Genomic DNA, 15,517 nt, shown 5'->3' with positions numbered 1-15,517 from the left:
TTCAAGAGTCTTTGGTGACATACTGAATCACTTCACCAACTCCTTACAAACCTGCTTCATGTTTGCATCAACATGGAGGCTCCAGGGCAGATCCTCCAAAATGTTGACACCCAGGAATTTGAAGTTCTTAACCATCTCCACTGCTGACCTCACAATGAGGACTGATTTTTATTCTCCAAATAGGCCTCCTGAAGTTCACAACCATCTCCTTGGTTTTGCTCACATCGAGTGCAAGGTTGTGTTGTTACTCAGCCATGTTGAAAAACCAGCACTGCTATTCTGGAGAGACAAACTACAATGACAATAGGGGCTTCAAGTTCAAACAATTTTAAACAAAAATTGAGTATGCAATTAATCCATTTTGTTTCCTTTGGAGTTCACTAAATTTCTTCAGCACAAGAAATCTGACATCCTTAGCAGGTCATGGCTACATCAGACTCCAAACCTATTTAAGTGCTTGATTCTTTCTTCACTGACTATGAAATGGTGGAGCAAGTAACTCAGTTCAGGGGGCAATGAGAGATGGAAAATGCTCACCACACCACAATCTTCACATCCCACAAGCTAAAGAAATGTGTACATTGTAACCTTCAAAGAACCATTAAATACTGCAGTTGTGACGCAAAAAGATTGCGGATGAGCGTGGGTCAGTTCTTGTGTGCAAGTGGCAAAAAAGTAGCAGGCAGATGCATCAAGTGATTTGGAGACAAATTAAGTGCAAGAAAAAAAAAAAGACTAAAAAGGCTGGAATTCAGCAAGACAGGCTGAATCTGTGGAAATAAACAGTCAAGGCTTCAGGTCTCAGTCTGAGACATTGACTGGTTCTCTTTCCATGGCTACTTTCTGACCAAGTATTCACCACAACATTTTTTGTTTCACATTTCCAGCAATGACTGATTTGTCAAATGGCGTGCTGACCACAAATACAAAAGGGTTGGATTTCAGAAATAAAGTCACGACTCAAAGGGTCGACATTTATTTCCAGATGTTCACATGGCAAAAGGGAGTAACCAAAAAAAACATCAACTTGGTAGACATGGACGAATTGGACCAAAGGACCTGTTCCAAGGCCCACACCAAAACGACATCAACTTGGTAGACATGGACGAATTGGACCGAAGGACCTGTTCCAAGGCCTACACCAAAAATACATCAACTTGGTAGACATGGACGAATTGGACCGAAGGACCTGTTCCAAGGCCCACACCAAAAAGACATCAACTTGGTAGACATGGACGAATTAGACCAAAGGACCTGTTCCAAGGCCAACACCAAAAAGACATCAACTTGGTAGACATGGACGAATTGGACCGAAGGACCTGTTCCAAGGCCAACACCAAAAAAACATCAACTTGGTAGACATGGACGAATTGGACTGAAGGACCTGTTCCAAGGCCCACACCAAAAAAACATCAACTTGGTAGACATGGACGAATTGGACCGAAGGACCTGTTCCAAGGCCAACACCAAAAAGACATCAACTTGGTAGACATGGACGAATTGGACCAAAGGACCTGTTCCAAGGCCCACACAAAAAAGACATCAACTTGGTAGACATGGACGAATTGGACCGAAGGGCCTGTTTCAAGGCGTGTGGGCCTTATCGGGAAGTATTGTCACATTGGTAATAAAATGTTAGCAACACGTTAGGGCTGCAGATGCTGTGATTGTAGTAACAACACCAAAATGCTGAAGGCACTCAGCTGGTTTATTCAGCATGTAAAGGAGACAATGATATATATTGCTAACATTTCAGCCCCAAGGCCTTCTTTAAGAGGGAAAAAAAAAAATCAGAAAAGGCAGAAGCAGGATATATCAGAAGGTGTGTTATGGAGAGGGCCTCCACTTTGTGGAGAAAAATGTTAGTGCTTGAAAGGCAAGTATTAGCAAGGCCTCACCTACTGCCCATCAGTCTCCAATACATTCTCCATCACGTACATGAATTCCACCAGGGAATGCTTCATCTGCAACTCCTTCATCCCTTGTCCCTTCCCACCAATCACTCCCCTGGTGCCTTCCCCATGATCACAAAAAGTGCTGCACTTGGACTTGCACTCCTCCCAAACAGTCTTTCCAAATGAAGCAACACTTCACCTGTGAATTCATAGGGGTCATTTTCAGCATTCAGTGCTCCCCAGTGCAACCTCCTCAACATCGGGGAGACTGGACGCGGATTTGGAAATCACTTCTTGATCACCTTCACTGTCTGTTACAACCCTAACCTTAACCCAATAGCCAACCACTTTAATTCCACACCCCAGTGCCACACTGACATGTCTATCCATAACCTCGTATATTCTCAAATTGAGCCACCTTCAAGATGGAGGAACACCACCTTGTATTCCATTTTGGCAGCCTCCAACATGCATATTGGCTCCTCCAATTTCCATCAACTCACTGCCCTAGTGTCTCTTTCCCTCATCTCCATGTCTCCCCCTCCCCCAGCAACCAGTCCCTTTTCTTTCAGATCTTCCCCATGTCACCCCTCCAGCTCCCAGACCCTTCCTTCTATCAGAGAACTATCTTTCTTGGCCCTCTGCCCCAAATACTTTTCAGCTTCTTTCTTTTCTTCCCCTACCTCCCCCCCCCCCCCACCCCCATACCCTCCTATTACACCCTCCTTACATTTTTATTTTTGCATCTGCCTGACTTGCCATGCTCCTAAAGAAGGGTTCTGGCCCCAAATATTTTTTGCTATCTGTGGATGCGGAGATTCTCCAGCTCTTCTCCAGCGTTGTAGACAATTTTGGACCCCTTGAAGGAATTACCAGTAGTAGAGGAAATCCAAAAAGATTCATCAGGCTAATTCCTGAAATAGGGCTGCCTTATGTGCAGATAAAGAAATTAGCACTATATTCTTTGGTGTTTTGGATAAAATGATGGGTGATCTTATCAAAACAAGATCCTTAAGGGGCACGACAGCTATCAAGGTAATTTCCCTAGTGGGAGGACCCTGAACAAAGGGATACAGTTAAAGTAATTTAAGACAAGAGAGCAGAGAAAATTCTTCACGCAAAGGGTGCAGAATCTCTGGAAGCCTCTGCCTCAGAAGCATTGTGGAGGCCAATTTATTGTGGTTCCTCAAACAGAATCTTTTTGAAAGCTCAGAGAATGCAGGATTCGAGGGAAAGAGGCATAGAACAAAAGATGAAAACCTGGGTGATCACCCATGATCCATTTTAAATAACAGGGTAGGTAGGCTCAGAAGGGCCTGCTCCTGTTTTTTTTTTTAAATTCATTCTTCATTTGATTTTAAATGACTCAAGGATACGTGAGTAACATTAAATATTACCTCTCACCACTTAAAATATTCTGCTTCTCTGTTTAGTGTGCAAAAGGTGATAACTTCACATTACATCTACCGTTCTCTTGCCAACTATCAGCTTATCTTTCTTTCTTTGAAACCTCTTCACATTCTCTCCCTGGTCTCAACCCCACTGAGATGTGCCATAGATCCCAATGGTACCTCACTAGCCACTCCCTAGAAACTCAAAGGAAATCTGGTTATTCCACTCTTTGCTTTCTACAATGACTAGTACTCAATGCACATTAGTACATTATTCCCAATCTGTGTGATCTAACCTGGTTGACAAACCTCCTGTAAAACAGGGGAAAGAGGCTTCATGATCAATCACAACTTAATAATGGTGCCACCCCAGATATAATTGAAAAGAATAGCAAAATGTTAATATCTAGTTCTAGCCAGATGCACTGAGTATTAAACAAGAGAGACTGCAGATCCCAGAAAACTGGAGAAACACCCAAAATGCTGGAGGAACTCAGCAGGTCAGAAAGTATCCTGGTAAGACTAAAAGATATTCAATGCTCTGGGCCAAAACCCTTCATCGGCAATAGCCGAAATGGGCAGATGCCTAAATCAAGGCAAGGGGGGAGGTAGTGAGGTGAATTCAGGTAGGAGGGAGAAGAAATGGAAAAATCTTAAGCTATGAAACCAGAGGAAAAATGCTTCAGAAGGTGCTCTGTTAGGAGGAATGGAAAGAGGGGTGGCCTCAACCTTGCAGTACAATAGACCATGGATAGTTACACTGGTGTGGGAATGGAAACACCATTATGGAATTAAAATAGCTGGTCAATGGGAGACCCCGGTTGTTGCAGACAACTGAGCAAAGGTGCTCAATGAAGCAATGGCCCAATTTGACCTATACTTCGGAAAGAACCATGGCTCAAGCAAGCTTTGCCAGTACAGCAGCATCATTGCCTTGGACATGACAAAAATGGGAAAATTCCTTTATGTTCTGATTGCAAACAGTGGAGGAAATCCACTCGAGCTACTGCTTTTCTTTGGCTACCACTTGCGATCAAGGATTGCTCGTTTCCACTCTGGCTGACCTCAAACTCATTGTTGGATAGGTGGGGGCTTCTGATAAAAACAGGTCATTTGTGAGATGGCCAGCTCCTTCCGAAATTTATGCAAGACATTGGTGCATTTCTGATGCAGAGAATGGAGATTTGAATGCTCCTTTCCTTGGCATGCTAAGCCGAGGATTCCCAAAAGATGTTATTATTTTCCTCAAGGATGCTTGGAGATGATCCATTAATTATTCTTGATCATCTGCCTGATAACTTCTTCCTATGACAGGGCTCAGAGTATCTGTTTTGGGAATCCATTTAAAGTAATTTGCCTGAGAGAATTGAGTGAGTAATCATGGCTTTGGTATTTGCTTCTGTCTGGAAGCTTAACCTTCCAGTTAAGGTGGAGGATTTTTGCAGAACGGTGTTGACATTATCATTCTAATGCTGTGAGGTGCCTATGTTGAGAATTATGGAAGCTCAGGCACGGTGTTCTTCAAATGCAGAAATCTGGTCATTTCTATTTATAAATAAATCTAAGGTTAATGCAAGAAAATGATATGGAGGTAAAAGATCAGCCACAATGTGCAGAAATAATGCCAGCAGACAAAAGGCCAAATGACCCAACCCTGCTCCTATTTTTCAACTTCAATGTTTTGTACAACTGAGAAAAAAATCAACCAGTTACTTTAAAAAAATATTTTTTTTTTGTAAAAATTAGAAAACAGCACAGAAATCAGCCTTTCCAGCATGAGTCCATGCCGCTCAAACATATCCAATTAACTTCCTAACCCTGCATGACTTGGAATGTGGGAGGAAACCCACACAGGCGCAGGGAGAATGTACGAACTGACCACATTCAAACCAGTGTCACTACTGCTGGAATAGTGTGCTAAACATTACACTAACCATACCGCCTTGTGACAAATAAGTCCCACTTTGCTTTACAAGAGTATTATCGAAGTATGACCAGGAATCAATAGACAAATGCTTCTTCAAAGGATAAGTAATGACAAGCAAGCAAGGACGTAGAGCATAGCATGGTTAACATAGCGGTGAGTTCAACACCATTACAGTGCCAGTGACTGGAGTTCGAATTCAGTGCTGTCTGTAAGGAGTTTGTATATTCTCCCCATGTCTGCGTGGGTTTCCTCTGGGTGCTCTGGTTTTTTCCCACTGATTAAAAAAAACATACCAGGGGAGTAGGTCAATGGATGTAATTGAGTCAATGGATATAATTGGGTGGCATAGGCTCATGTTACTGAGCTTTATATCCAAATTTTAATTTTTTTTTTAATTTAAGATCCAACTTCAAAGTGTTCTGAAGCTGCTGCATCAATGCTGGAAAGCTAGACTTCAGGGATCATAAATGTTGTTGGCCAAATAACAGGCAAAGAAATCAGGACATGGGACAGAGATCAAGAAACTAGTGTAACAATTTTGTACTCAACATCAGCAAGACCAGAGATAGGTACAAGGTATCCAAGAGTTGGCATCTAGTCTCTACAAGGTAGAGGTTTCCAGGTTGATTGACAAGATTGGAGCTTATGTAGAGTTGAATGCTGTGCTTTGAGAGGGGGACAAGATTAGAATGGGGAAAGGGAGTGGAGAAGTTGATGTGGTTTTTCCTAGGTTGATGTCACATCAGCAAATAGAAATGGAAACATCGAGAGGCAAAAGACATGGTGGATAAGGGTCATTATTGGGGGGGGGGGGGGGGGACTCTTTAGCAAAGAATGAGGAGTGGACGCAGCTGAAAAAGAGCTCAACGTCATGGCATGCCTGAAACCCATTGAGAAGCACACATGAGACAAAGGTAAGGCCTCCGCTGAGGACAGGCTGCTCAACATTAGTGAGGGGTGAAACCAAGTGTGGGATTAGAAGAGATTTTTTGTTCCCCTTCTCATCACCCCCCACCCCTTCTCATCACCCTTCTTTTTTGGTCCTATCCCATCCCCATCTCCCCACTAGATATTTTCTCTCTCTCCATCCACACCCTACCATCCTCAGTTCCATATGGTCTCTTTTTTTTACCACCACTCTCACCTTTCTGTGGTAACAACCTTTTGTCTTCTCTGTGTCACTCATGTTCCATTCTCTGTCAGCTTTTTTTTTCTTGCCCCTCTCTCACTTTGTCCAGCATCTGCTAATCTTTAATCTTTTGCTTGTCATGTTATTCGCCCCTCCCCCACCTGATTCATTCATCCCATGTGATTTCTGTCACACCTTTCCCATCTTGTCCTATTTACATCACTTATTTTCCAACTCCTGTCCTCATGAAGAGTTTTGGCTTGAAACGACAACCATTCTTTTTCTCCCCTGATGTTGCTTGACCCGCTGAGTTCATCCAGCAGATTCTGTTTGTCTTCAGATTCCCGAATCTGGGTCCACCTCCAAGAAACCAACAAGGTTTACCCAATACTATTCATCTACAACTTAATAATGCAAGCATTTTAAAAATTAGCCATTCAGCTTTCCCATAAATCTTATCGTTTGCTGGCATAAAAGATGTCACAAAGATAAACAACCCAATCAGTGAAATTGAGCCAAACCAAACAAGATACAGTGGAACAACCCACAGCTCCAAAACAATGCAGCAAAGATCTCAAACATATTTACTGGTTGTGATTGACAAAATAAAATCAAAACTGACTACATCACTATTATCTATGCTATGAATTAACCAAAAAAAAAAAAATTTTTTTTTTTTTTTAAATCATACTCAAAAAATTTGGCCTCATGGCAAAGCACTGCAACATTAATACTAGAAGCTGGGAAACTGAATCAAGGCATCTTCTGATGGCCTTTTTGCCTGGGGGGGAGGGGGAAGTGGCTCAATCATGTACAATACAGACAAGGTATATCTAGAACATGACTATTAAACTGCAGGAAAGTGATAAGAACACAAAAGACCTTTTTAATTATAAAATGGCATTAGCAAGGAGTTTCCAGATGGAAATACAAGCTAAATGTTGAAGGTTTTGGAAACCAAAAATAATAGGAAGCGTTTGTCACAGAGCATCCAATTACTCTCTTGTGATAATGACATCCCATCAGATCCCTGCCGAGTATTTCCAGCATTATTTTTTGCAAGCTAAGTGAATGTATTTATCCAAAATAATCTTCAGAGTTAACTGTTTAATTGCCAATTCAATGAATTGGCCACATTTTCCATTTTAACAATGACATGACCAGAGCCCCTTGCAACATCACCCTTCCCCGCAATATGAAAATGTTAGTCATGTTATCAGCATTTTTTCCGCAATATATTCAGAAGTCCAGACATTTAACAAGTTGAACATGTTCATCTTGCCTGGAGGAGATTGTATGTATGCAATGTGGTGTTCAAACACATTTATCTCTCCCTGCAACATTTCATATTAGGAAACAAAAGCATGCAAGTTCAACTTTTGTCTGTCCACCAAGAGGAAAGGTTGGATGTACAAGTTAATCTTTAAAGTCTAAAACTGTCCAATTGATCAGAGTTACGGAAAATTATGGGTAAATGAATGGATTAATTCATATGGTTTCATTCATATTAATTTGTAATTAAATGCAGAAAAATAATGTAGTATTGATTATCCTTCATTCGTTAAATGAGAGAGCTCCAATTTTGTCAAAAAGAAAAATCAAAAGGTTTCTCCTGAATTAAAGCAAATACACTTCAAAGAGAAATTCAGTTGGCTTGAGAAAGGCACATGACATGTACTGTCTTCATGATGCAAAACACAATTCAGATCTGTACTTCCTTAGATAATATAACACACATTGAATATTTTATTTAATTTGTTTTCCATACATTTAATTAATAAACAATATAAAACAATAAGAATTCAAATTTAAGAGAATTTAAATCACTACATGGTTATAACCCCTTTTCTCCCATACCTTCCTTCCCTAAATCCCCCACCCCCATAATTAGATGTAGAGACAGAGATACAAGGATATACAAGAGTAAAGAAAAGGAAAAAAGAAAAATAGCTCCATGGATTGGTCAGGGGAAAATTACATTCGAACACACAGGACTCCAGCAAGGTTTAGGGAAGAAGGTCTCGAGAGGCTGGAAGAACACCACTACATATTTATACCCAATATTTATACCCAAAATTTGCATATACAGGCTCCAAATTTGCAAAAATATACTCTATTTATTTTTCAAATTATGTAATTTTCTCCAATGGGATACAGCTTTGAATTTCTGCATTCCAAATGTGAATCTGACTTTCAGGTCACTGGAATGTATTTCCCTGCCACTGCTAATGTCATTTTAATAAATTTCATTTCAACTTGGGTCTTGTTCCTTCTATATTTCCCAGACAGCAATAAATCTGGGCTTTGTGGAAATACAATGCCTGTAACTTGTTATTAAAAAGTCCCCAAGTCCACCCAAAAAGGCATTACCTTGGGACATTGTCAAGTTGGATGCAAGAAAGTTCTAGTCTTCTCACTACATCTAAAACTTGGATCAGATATAATTTTTGCAGTGTCAAATAGAGCTGATGTAAAAAAAAATAGATTTAACTAATCTATACCTTACATTAACAGTATTTGTCATAGTCTTGACAGACCTGACCATCTTTGCTCATCAATTGTAATATTCAAATCCAGCTCCTATATCTGTCTAAACTCCAGGTTTTGTAGTTCCTGGTTGTAATAGAAGGTACACTGCAGAAGTACATTTCTTAAGAGTTTCCACCTCACTACAAGTAGATAACAGCATCACTGGACCTAACTTTTGCCTCAAGTATCTTTTCAATTGAAAATTTTAAAAGTATTATTGAGTTATTCCATCTTTTTTCCTTAGTTGTTCAAATGACATCATTTGGCTGAATTCATAACAAACTTTAATATTTTTAATCCCTTTATGAAACCAAATATTTTAAAATCCATTCTCCTTTGGAAAAAGGTACAAGATGGCTACGAATAGAGGCATCTCCGGCGATATACTTCCTTTTATTCCAATTTTATCATTCAAAACAGTAATCAAGTGTTTCATTAATACCATTAATTTATATACCATGTATATAAATTCCACTGTCAATCCCTCTCCTACTTTATCCACAAACACAAACTTCATTGTGCCACTTTCAATCCCATTTGCCCAAATTAATCTGAACCAGGACAGCCAAGAACGACCGCAATAAACAATAGCTCGCCACAGATCCACCAAGGCTGGTTACTGAGGGATTGAGTAACGGGGTGGTACCAAGGTATCCAAGCCCTGTGCATTTTCTAACAAGGCCTCTCCTGCGCCCTTACAGTTCTCGAGAAATGGATACATTGCCGACTGCGCTCTTCAGTCACCCTCAAATCGTATACATTTCGCCAGTAGCCTCAGCTCTGGGCTGGAATTTCCACTGAGAATCAGTCGGCCCCCATCATCATTTTTTAATTTCCTTTAAGATACATTGCATTCGATGGCTCCATCATCCATCGTTTCAAGCGCAAAAAGGCAGTCGAGTCCATCTGTGAAACCCCACACCTCATTTGGCCGCTTCTTAGCGCACATCAACAAGGAAGGACGGTCTTCAACAGGACAATCAGGGTGAATTCAAGTCCTTTCAAACGAGAGAGTCTGGAATGAGCACATTTCTTCCTCTCACCAGAAGAGACTCCAGGATCCACGGGAAAGAATCCCACAAATCCAAAGCGACCAGTGACAATCCCACTGGACATAGAACAAAGAACGCGAAGATAACCACACTGGTTCAATATAATATGGGGAACACGGTGCATTTTGGCGAACACGAAACCCCATCCACGTTGGAAAGACAAAACATTTCGCTGAATGGCACCCATCAACTCCTCGCAATCCCGGAAAAGACCTGGGATGGAAGTAGGAGCAACAACTCTCCTCTGTTTTATCCCGCTACCTCTTAACTAACAACGCACAGAATAGATGGGTGTAGCAGGCAGATCCACCCCCCCCCCCAGAATAGATGGGTGTTGCAGGCCCCCCCCAGAATAGATGGGTGTTGCAGGCCCCCCCCAGAATAGATGGGTGTTGCAGGCCCCCCCCCAGAATAGATGGGTGTTGCAGGCCCCCCCCCAGAATAGATGGGTGTTGCAGGCCCCCCCCCAGAATAGATGGGTGTTGCAGGCCCCCCCCCAGAATAGATGGGTGTTGCAGGCCCCCCCCCCAGAATAGATGGGTGTTGCAGGCCCCCCCCCCAGAATAGATGGGTGTTGCAGGCAGATCCCCCCCCCACCCCCTCCATCGAATTCACAATTAACATCCAGCACAAACCCCATGAAACTCAGGCAAAGGAGGAAAACAGAATTTTTTTTAAGTTACATTGGTCTGCAGCATTTACAAACAACAGTGTATCTATCCGGTTGTTCTATGAACTTCCCGTGCACCCAACACATTTAAAACGTTTCCGAGTTGATAAGAGCGGTCGAACCCCACTAAAGGAGCGAGCGTGAATGGCTGACAGCCCCACACCCTGCAGTTGGTTTTCCCTCCAGGATTGTTAGTTTTGAAATAAACACCAAAGGTAAAAGAAACAAACAGCTTACTCACTTCTTCATCGGAAAGTCCATAAATTGTATCCAATTGCGCCGCCATAGAACCAAAGCGGATCAAGCGACAGGAGGGTTGAAGTGGCCGCGCACACACGAGCTCCACGGAACAAAAACCTGCCCAGCAAAAATAAAGCCCCCCAGCCACGTAATCCTTTCCGTCCCACCCTGCAAAAACAACGGCAACAGAGTCGTGGGGCGGATCAAACGCCAAATAACGTGACGGAATAGAATCAACCATTAATATGTCTTTTCAACGTCGTTCGTTGCCTCCAAATCCCGGCCACAGAAACTTAGGGCATGCGCGTTCGAAACATTGTTACATCCGCACCTCCCGTCCCGCAACCGAGCTCAGTGTTTGATTGACGTCTCCAGGTGCCCAATCAATCGTGAGAGTCGGCAACTCATTGGCCCGCCAGTCGCCAAAAGAAGGCGGGGCTGGCGGTCTGACAAGGATCACCAAGTTCGGTTGTCTCGAAGTTCCAGAGTTGGTGTTGCAGATGGTGTTTCCATCTTTCGGAGTGAAAGAAAGATACATTTCCATTGTTTCCGTGCAGAAAAGAAACTTGGAGGTTTTCATTTGACCTCAGTTTGAAAATGTTCAATCAAACTGTTCACCATTGAATTCAAAGTGAACTCCTTATTTAAATGGGGGGGAAATGGGTTCAGACAATAGATTTCGGTCCCTGGCAGGGAACGGCTATTTTAATCACCTTATCTTGCATGAACACCCACCTCCACCCCCAGTTCTCATTCTAGACACGAGTCTGGAATGAAGTCGAAGATTCCCAAAAACAAACGTGAAAAATGAATGCACGTCTTTGCCTTTTAGCTTTAATGCTCGGTTCCGTCACCCGGGTCGATGTACAGGGTCCTATTGAATTTAACCTGTGAACGGGTTACAAAGATGTCAATGTGACATTCAATTAGAATAGTCTGATAGCGTTCAAAAGAATGTTGTAATACAATATATAGCAAAGGAGCTAATTAAATGGGTAATTTTGTTATCCAGAAATTTGAAAATAAGGATTACCGTCCGTCTGGTACCTGTATATTTGTCAGCTCGAATGATAGGACGCAGATGTTCTGCCAATTTAAGTCCCTCATCTAAAATGAAAGACAACTCTGTGCATCAGTTTCTTTAACAGACTGGGTCGTTCACTTCCTCCCGGATGATCATGTGAGCTCAGAAATGAGTCATTCTGAACGCAATCCAGCCAAATCGTACTGGATTGAGGTGGTCGCTCTGTTTCCAACCCCAAACCATACTGACGTTTTGAATTTTCAGCAATTTTTTTTTTAAGTTGAAATAACAAGATAGCTCATACTCAATTTCCCATTTTCTTTCTTTTCTATGGCTTGGCTTTGCGGACAAAGATTTATGGAGGGGGTAAATGTCCACGTCTGCTGCAGGCTCACTGGTGACTGACAAGTCTGATGCGGGACAGGCAGGCCCGGTTGCAGCGGTTGCAGGGGAAAATTGGTGGGTTGGGGTTGGGTGTTGGGTTTTTCCTCCTTTGTCTTTTGTCAGTGAGGTGGGCTCTGCGGTCTTCTTCAAAGGAGGTTGCTGCCCGCCGAACTGTGAGGCGCCAAGATGCGCGGTTGGAGGCGAGATCAGCCCACTGGCGGTGGTCAATGGGGCTGGCACCAAGAGATTTCTTTAGGCAGTCCTTGTACCTCTTCTTTTAACATTTTAACATCAATATAATTCCCATGTTTCTTAAAAATTCTGTCAATGATGTGAGGACACTTGGAAAAGAGTCTATAGTGTACCTGCCTCCTTCAATGTGTTGCAACATTGAATTTACAAGGCAGACAACCATGGTCCATCACCAAATAACATAATTCCTGTTGCATATGGCATCTTCATCAAATACTGCAGACAAACTCACTTTTACTACAAATCATTTAAACTATTTTACTTCAAATCCCCTTGTCTATACTGCTCACAGATCCATACAGTTGCTGTAAATGATTGTTTTTCCCTTATAGCAGTGTGGTCAATCACCTGCTGAATGTACATTCTCGACTTTGACTGATTAAAATGATTCCTCTCAGCTTTCTGACAGCTCCTTTTATCTTGCATTGGACCAGGACTCGACTATCAAACGCCAGACCAGATCTACCAGACATTTATAGATTTATACACCTGAATCAAGAGATCATCCCTTCACAGCCTTCAACCTGAAAGTTGCCCAACGAGCTGTCTACCCACTCCCGTTCCTTATCTATGATAAAAATACATGGTGAAATTGTGGATAGTGAGGATGTTTGTCAAAGGATATAGCACAATATTACCAATGGAAATTGAGGTAATTCATCCACGTGGCAATGAATTTTAGAATGTCAACTGCAAGGGGAAATCATACAGTTAAAGACAGGCTACTTTGGAGCTCCCTGAAAGTGACAATACAAATGTAAAGGGTCATAAAGGAGCCTTATGGCATGCTTGCCTTCATTAGTTGAGCCACTGGGCATAAAAATTGGTAAGTCATGTTGTAGCAACATAAAACATTGTTTAGGCCACATTTGGAGTATTGTGTGGAATTCTGCTCACTGCGTTACAGTGAGGATGCTTTGGAGAGGGTGCAGAAGAGATTTGCCAGAATGTTGTCTGGGTTATCAGCTGTAATGAGAGGTTGGACAAACAAGATTAGTTTTTGCTGAAGTGTGGGAGACAGGAGAGACCCATTGGAAAAACATAAAATTACGAGAGACAGAATTGGCAATTCACAGGGTGGAAATGGCTTAGATTTAAAGGAATGGGGAAGTATCCAGTAATACAGCATGGAAACAATGCTGTAGATAACACCAGACAATGAAGATTTTGCTCCCTGAACACTTTTGGGTGTATTTTTTGGATTTTGAGCTGCTGTTACATACCAATTTTTGTGTTATCCTCTCATATTTTCAGTTCATATTTCTGAGATTGATCTCAGAAGCTAAGCAGGGACAGGACTGGTCAGTACTTGAAGGGAGACCGCCCGCCAAGGAACACCAGATGCTGTAAGTTTCTGTGAGGGGTGCTGGACATAGTGATAACGCTCTGTCTGCCTTATGGTAGTGAAAAGTTAAAGAATTTCATGTATGTTACATTCTAAATGTTATGTGACAACAATGGAACGTTCACTTTTACCTTTAAGTCTATTTCAGGCATACAAAACCATGAAGAGCAACATGTCATTGAAAAATAATTTTCTGCATTTGCACTTGGACTTTTTCCCTGCTGATCTTGGTGCAGTCAGTGACAAACATGATGAAAGGTTTCACCAGGACATTGTGACCAGGGAAAAATGGTATCAGGGCAACTCTCTCAGCTCCTTTCTCTTCTTCCCCTCTTACCTGTATCCACCTATCACCTGCTAGTTCCTCCCTTTCCACCTTCACACCCCCACTCCCACCATCTTCTTATTCCATCCTTCTGCCTGATTTTCAGCATACCTGAAGAAGGGCTCAGGTCTGAAGCATCAACTGCCCATTGGTTTCCATGGATATTGCATGACTTGCTGAGCTCCTCCAGCACCTTTGTGTATTTTTCGAGTACCTCACCATCTACAGACCTCTTTTCTTACCAGAACTGGAATCTGTTCAGTGAGGAACATGACAATGGATAGCATTGGGCGATATCAGAGAGGGAAGTGGGAAGTAGAGGAATGGCACCAACAGGGTGAGGGGGATGGAAATGGGTGAAGGGGAGCTGGAGCAGGTAATGAAACAAAAATGAGAAGACAGGAGGTGAATCAGAATGAAAGAAAGATGGGGACTTCAGAAATTATCTACCTGAGATCCCATTCTTGTTCCCAATTTGTAATCTCTTCACATGTATAATATTAATTATGCATACTTTCGAAGTGGTGAGGGATTGCTTTTGTAATTGAAAGCCTCTGACTTGTGGCATAATGATTTGAATATTTAAATTTTAAATTTAGACATACAGCACAGTAACAGCATGCCGCCTAATTTACACCCAATTAACCTACACCCCCTGGTATGGTTTGAAATGTATAAATGTAGGAGGTATGATTATTAAGTCTGCAGATGGCACAAAATTGGATAATGTCATTGAAAGTGAGCAGAATAGGCTTAGTTCACTGAGAATTAGGTCATAGGAAGTGAACAGCAATGGAAAGAGGGAATTTAACCCCAATAGGTGCAAGATGATGCACTTCAGGAGGTCTGTGGCCACAGAAAAGTTATAAAACTTTTGTGAGGCCACAGCTGAAGTATTGTGCGCAGTTACTGTTCCCAAATGACAGGAAAGGTGGGGGGGGGGGGTGAATGGATTGAAGGAAATTTATAGGACATTGCCTAGGATAGAATTTTTCAGTTATGAAAAGACATTGGGTTTGTTTTTCTCGGAGCAGAGGAGTCTGAGAACAGTCTGACTGAGGTATTCAAAATTATTAGAGAGGATAGATGGTGAGAATTTTTTTCTCCATAATAGAGATGTCCAAAGCCAAAGAGCATAGATTAAAATTGAAGATAAAAGGGTGAGGGAGAATGTGAGGGGAAATCGAATTCCCAGCCTGATGATAGTTGCAAACTGGTACACACTGCTGGGAAGGGGTAGAGGCAAATACATAGCAGCATTTAAAAATGTATCTGGATGAGTTCCTGAATCAAAAGGCCAAGATGTCTCCCACCAAGGGCTGATAAATAAAATGAGTATGTTTCGTCTCTGTGG

The 15,517-nt window shown here is 41.9% G+C and overlaps 1 protein-coding gene across 5 annotated transcripts in view; it reads right to left on the bottom strand.

The window, feature by feature from the left end:
• nedd4l (NEDD4 like E3 ubiquitin protein ligase) overlaps positions 1-11,966 on the bottom strand; it is a 533,566-nt gene extending 521,600 nt beyond the window's left edge. For 4 of the 5 annotated variants that reach the window (XM_069924003.1, XM_069924006.1, XM_069924013.1 and 1 more), the window contains exon 1: positions 10,835-11,162. In XM_069924003.1, the coding sequence (XP_069780104.1) occupies positions 10,835-11,074 (240 nt within the window). In that variant the 5' untranslated portion in view covers positions 11,075-11,162. Of the gene's footprint in view, positions 1-10,834; positions 11,163-11,880 lie in introns of those variants that run through there. The other variant, XM_069924007.1, reaches the window with a different exon arrangement.
• Positions 11,967-15,517: the final 3,551 nt, after the last annotated feature.

The sequence above is a fragment of the Narcine bancroftii genome, chromosome 3 (assembly GCF_036971445.1).
Source record: "Narcine bancroftii isolate sNarBan1 chromosome 3, sNarBan1.hap1, whole genome shotgun sequence".
Lineage (NCBI taxonomy): Eukaryota > Metazoa > Chordata > Chondrichthyes > Torpediniformes > Narcinidae > Narcine > Narcine bancroftii.
Note: the sequence above shows the minus strand (reverse complement) of the source record. Positions and strands in the feature narration are given on the sequence as shown.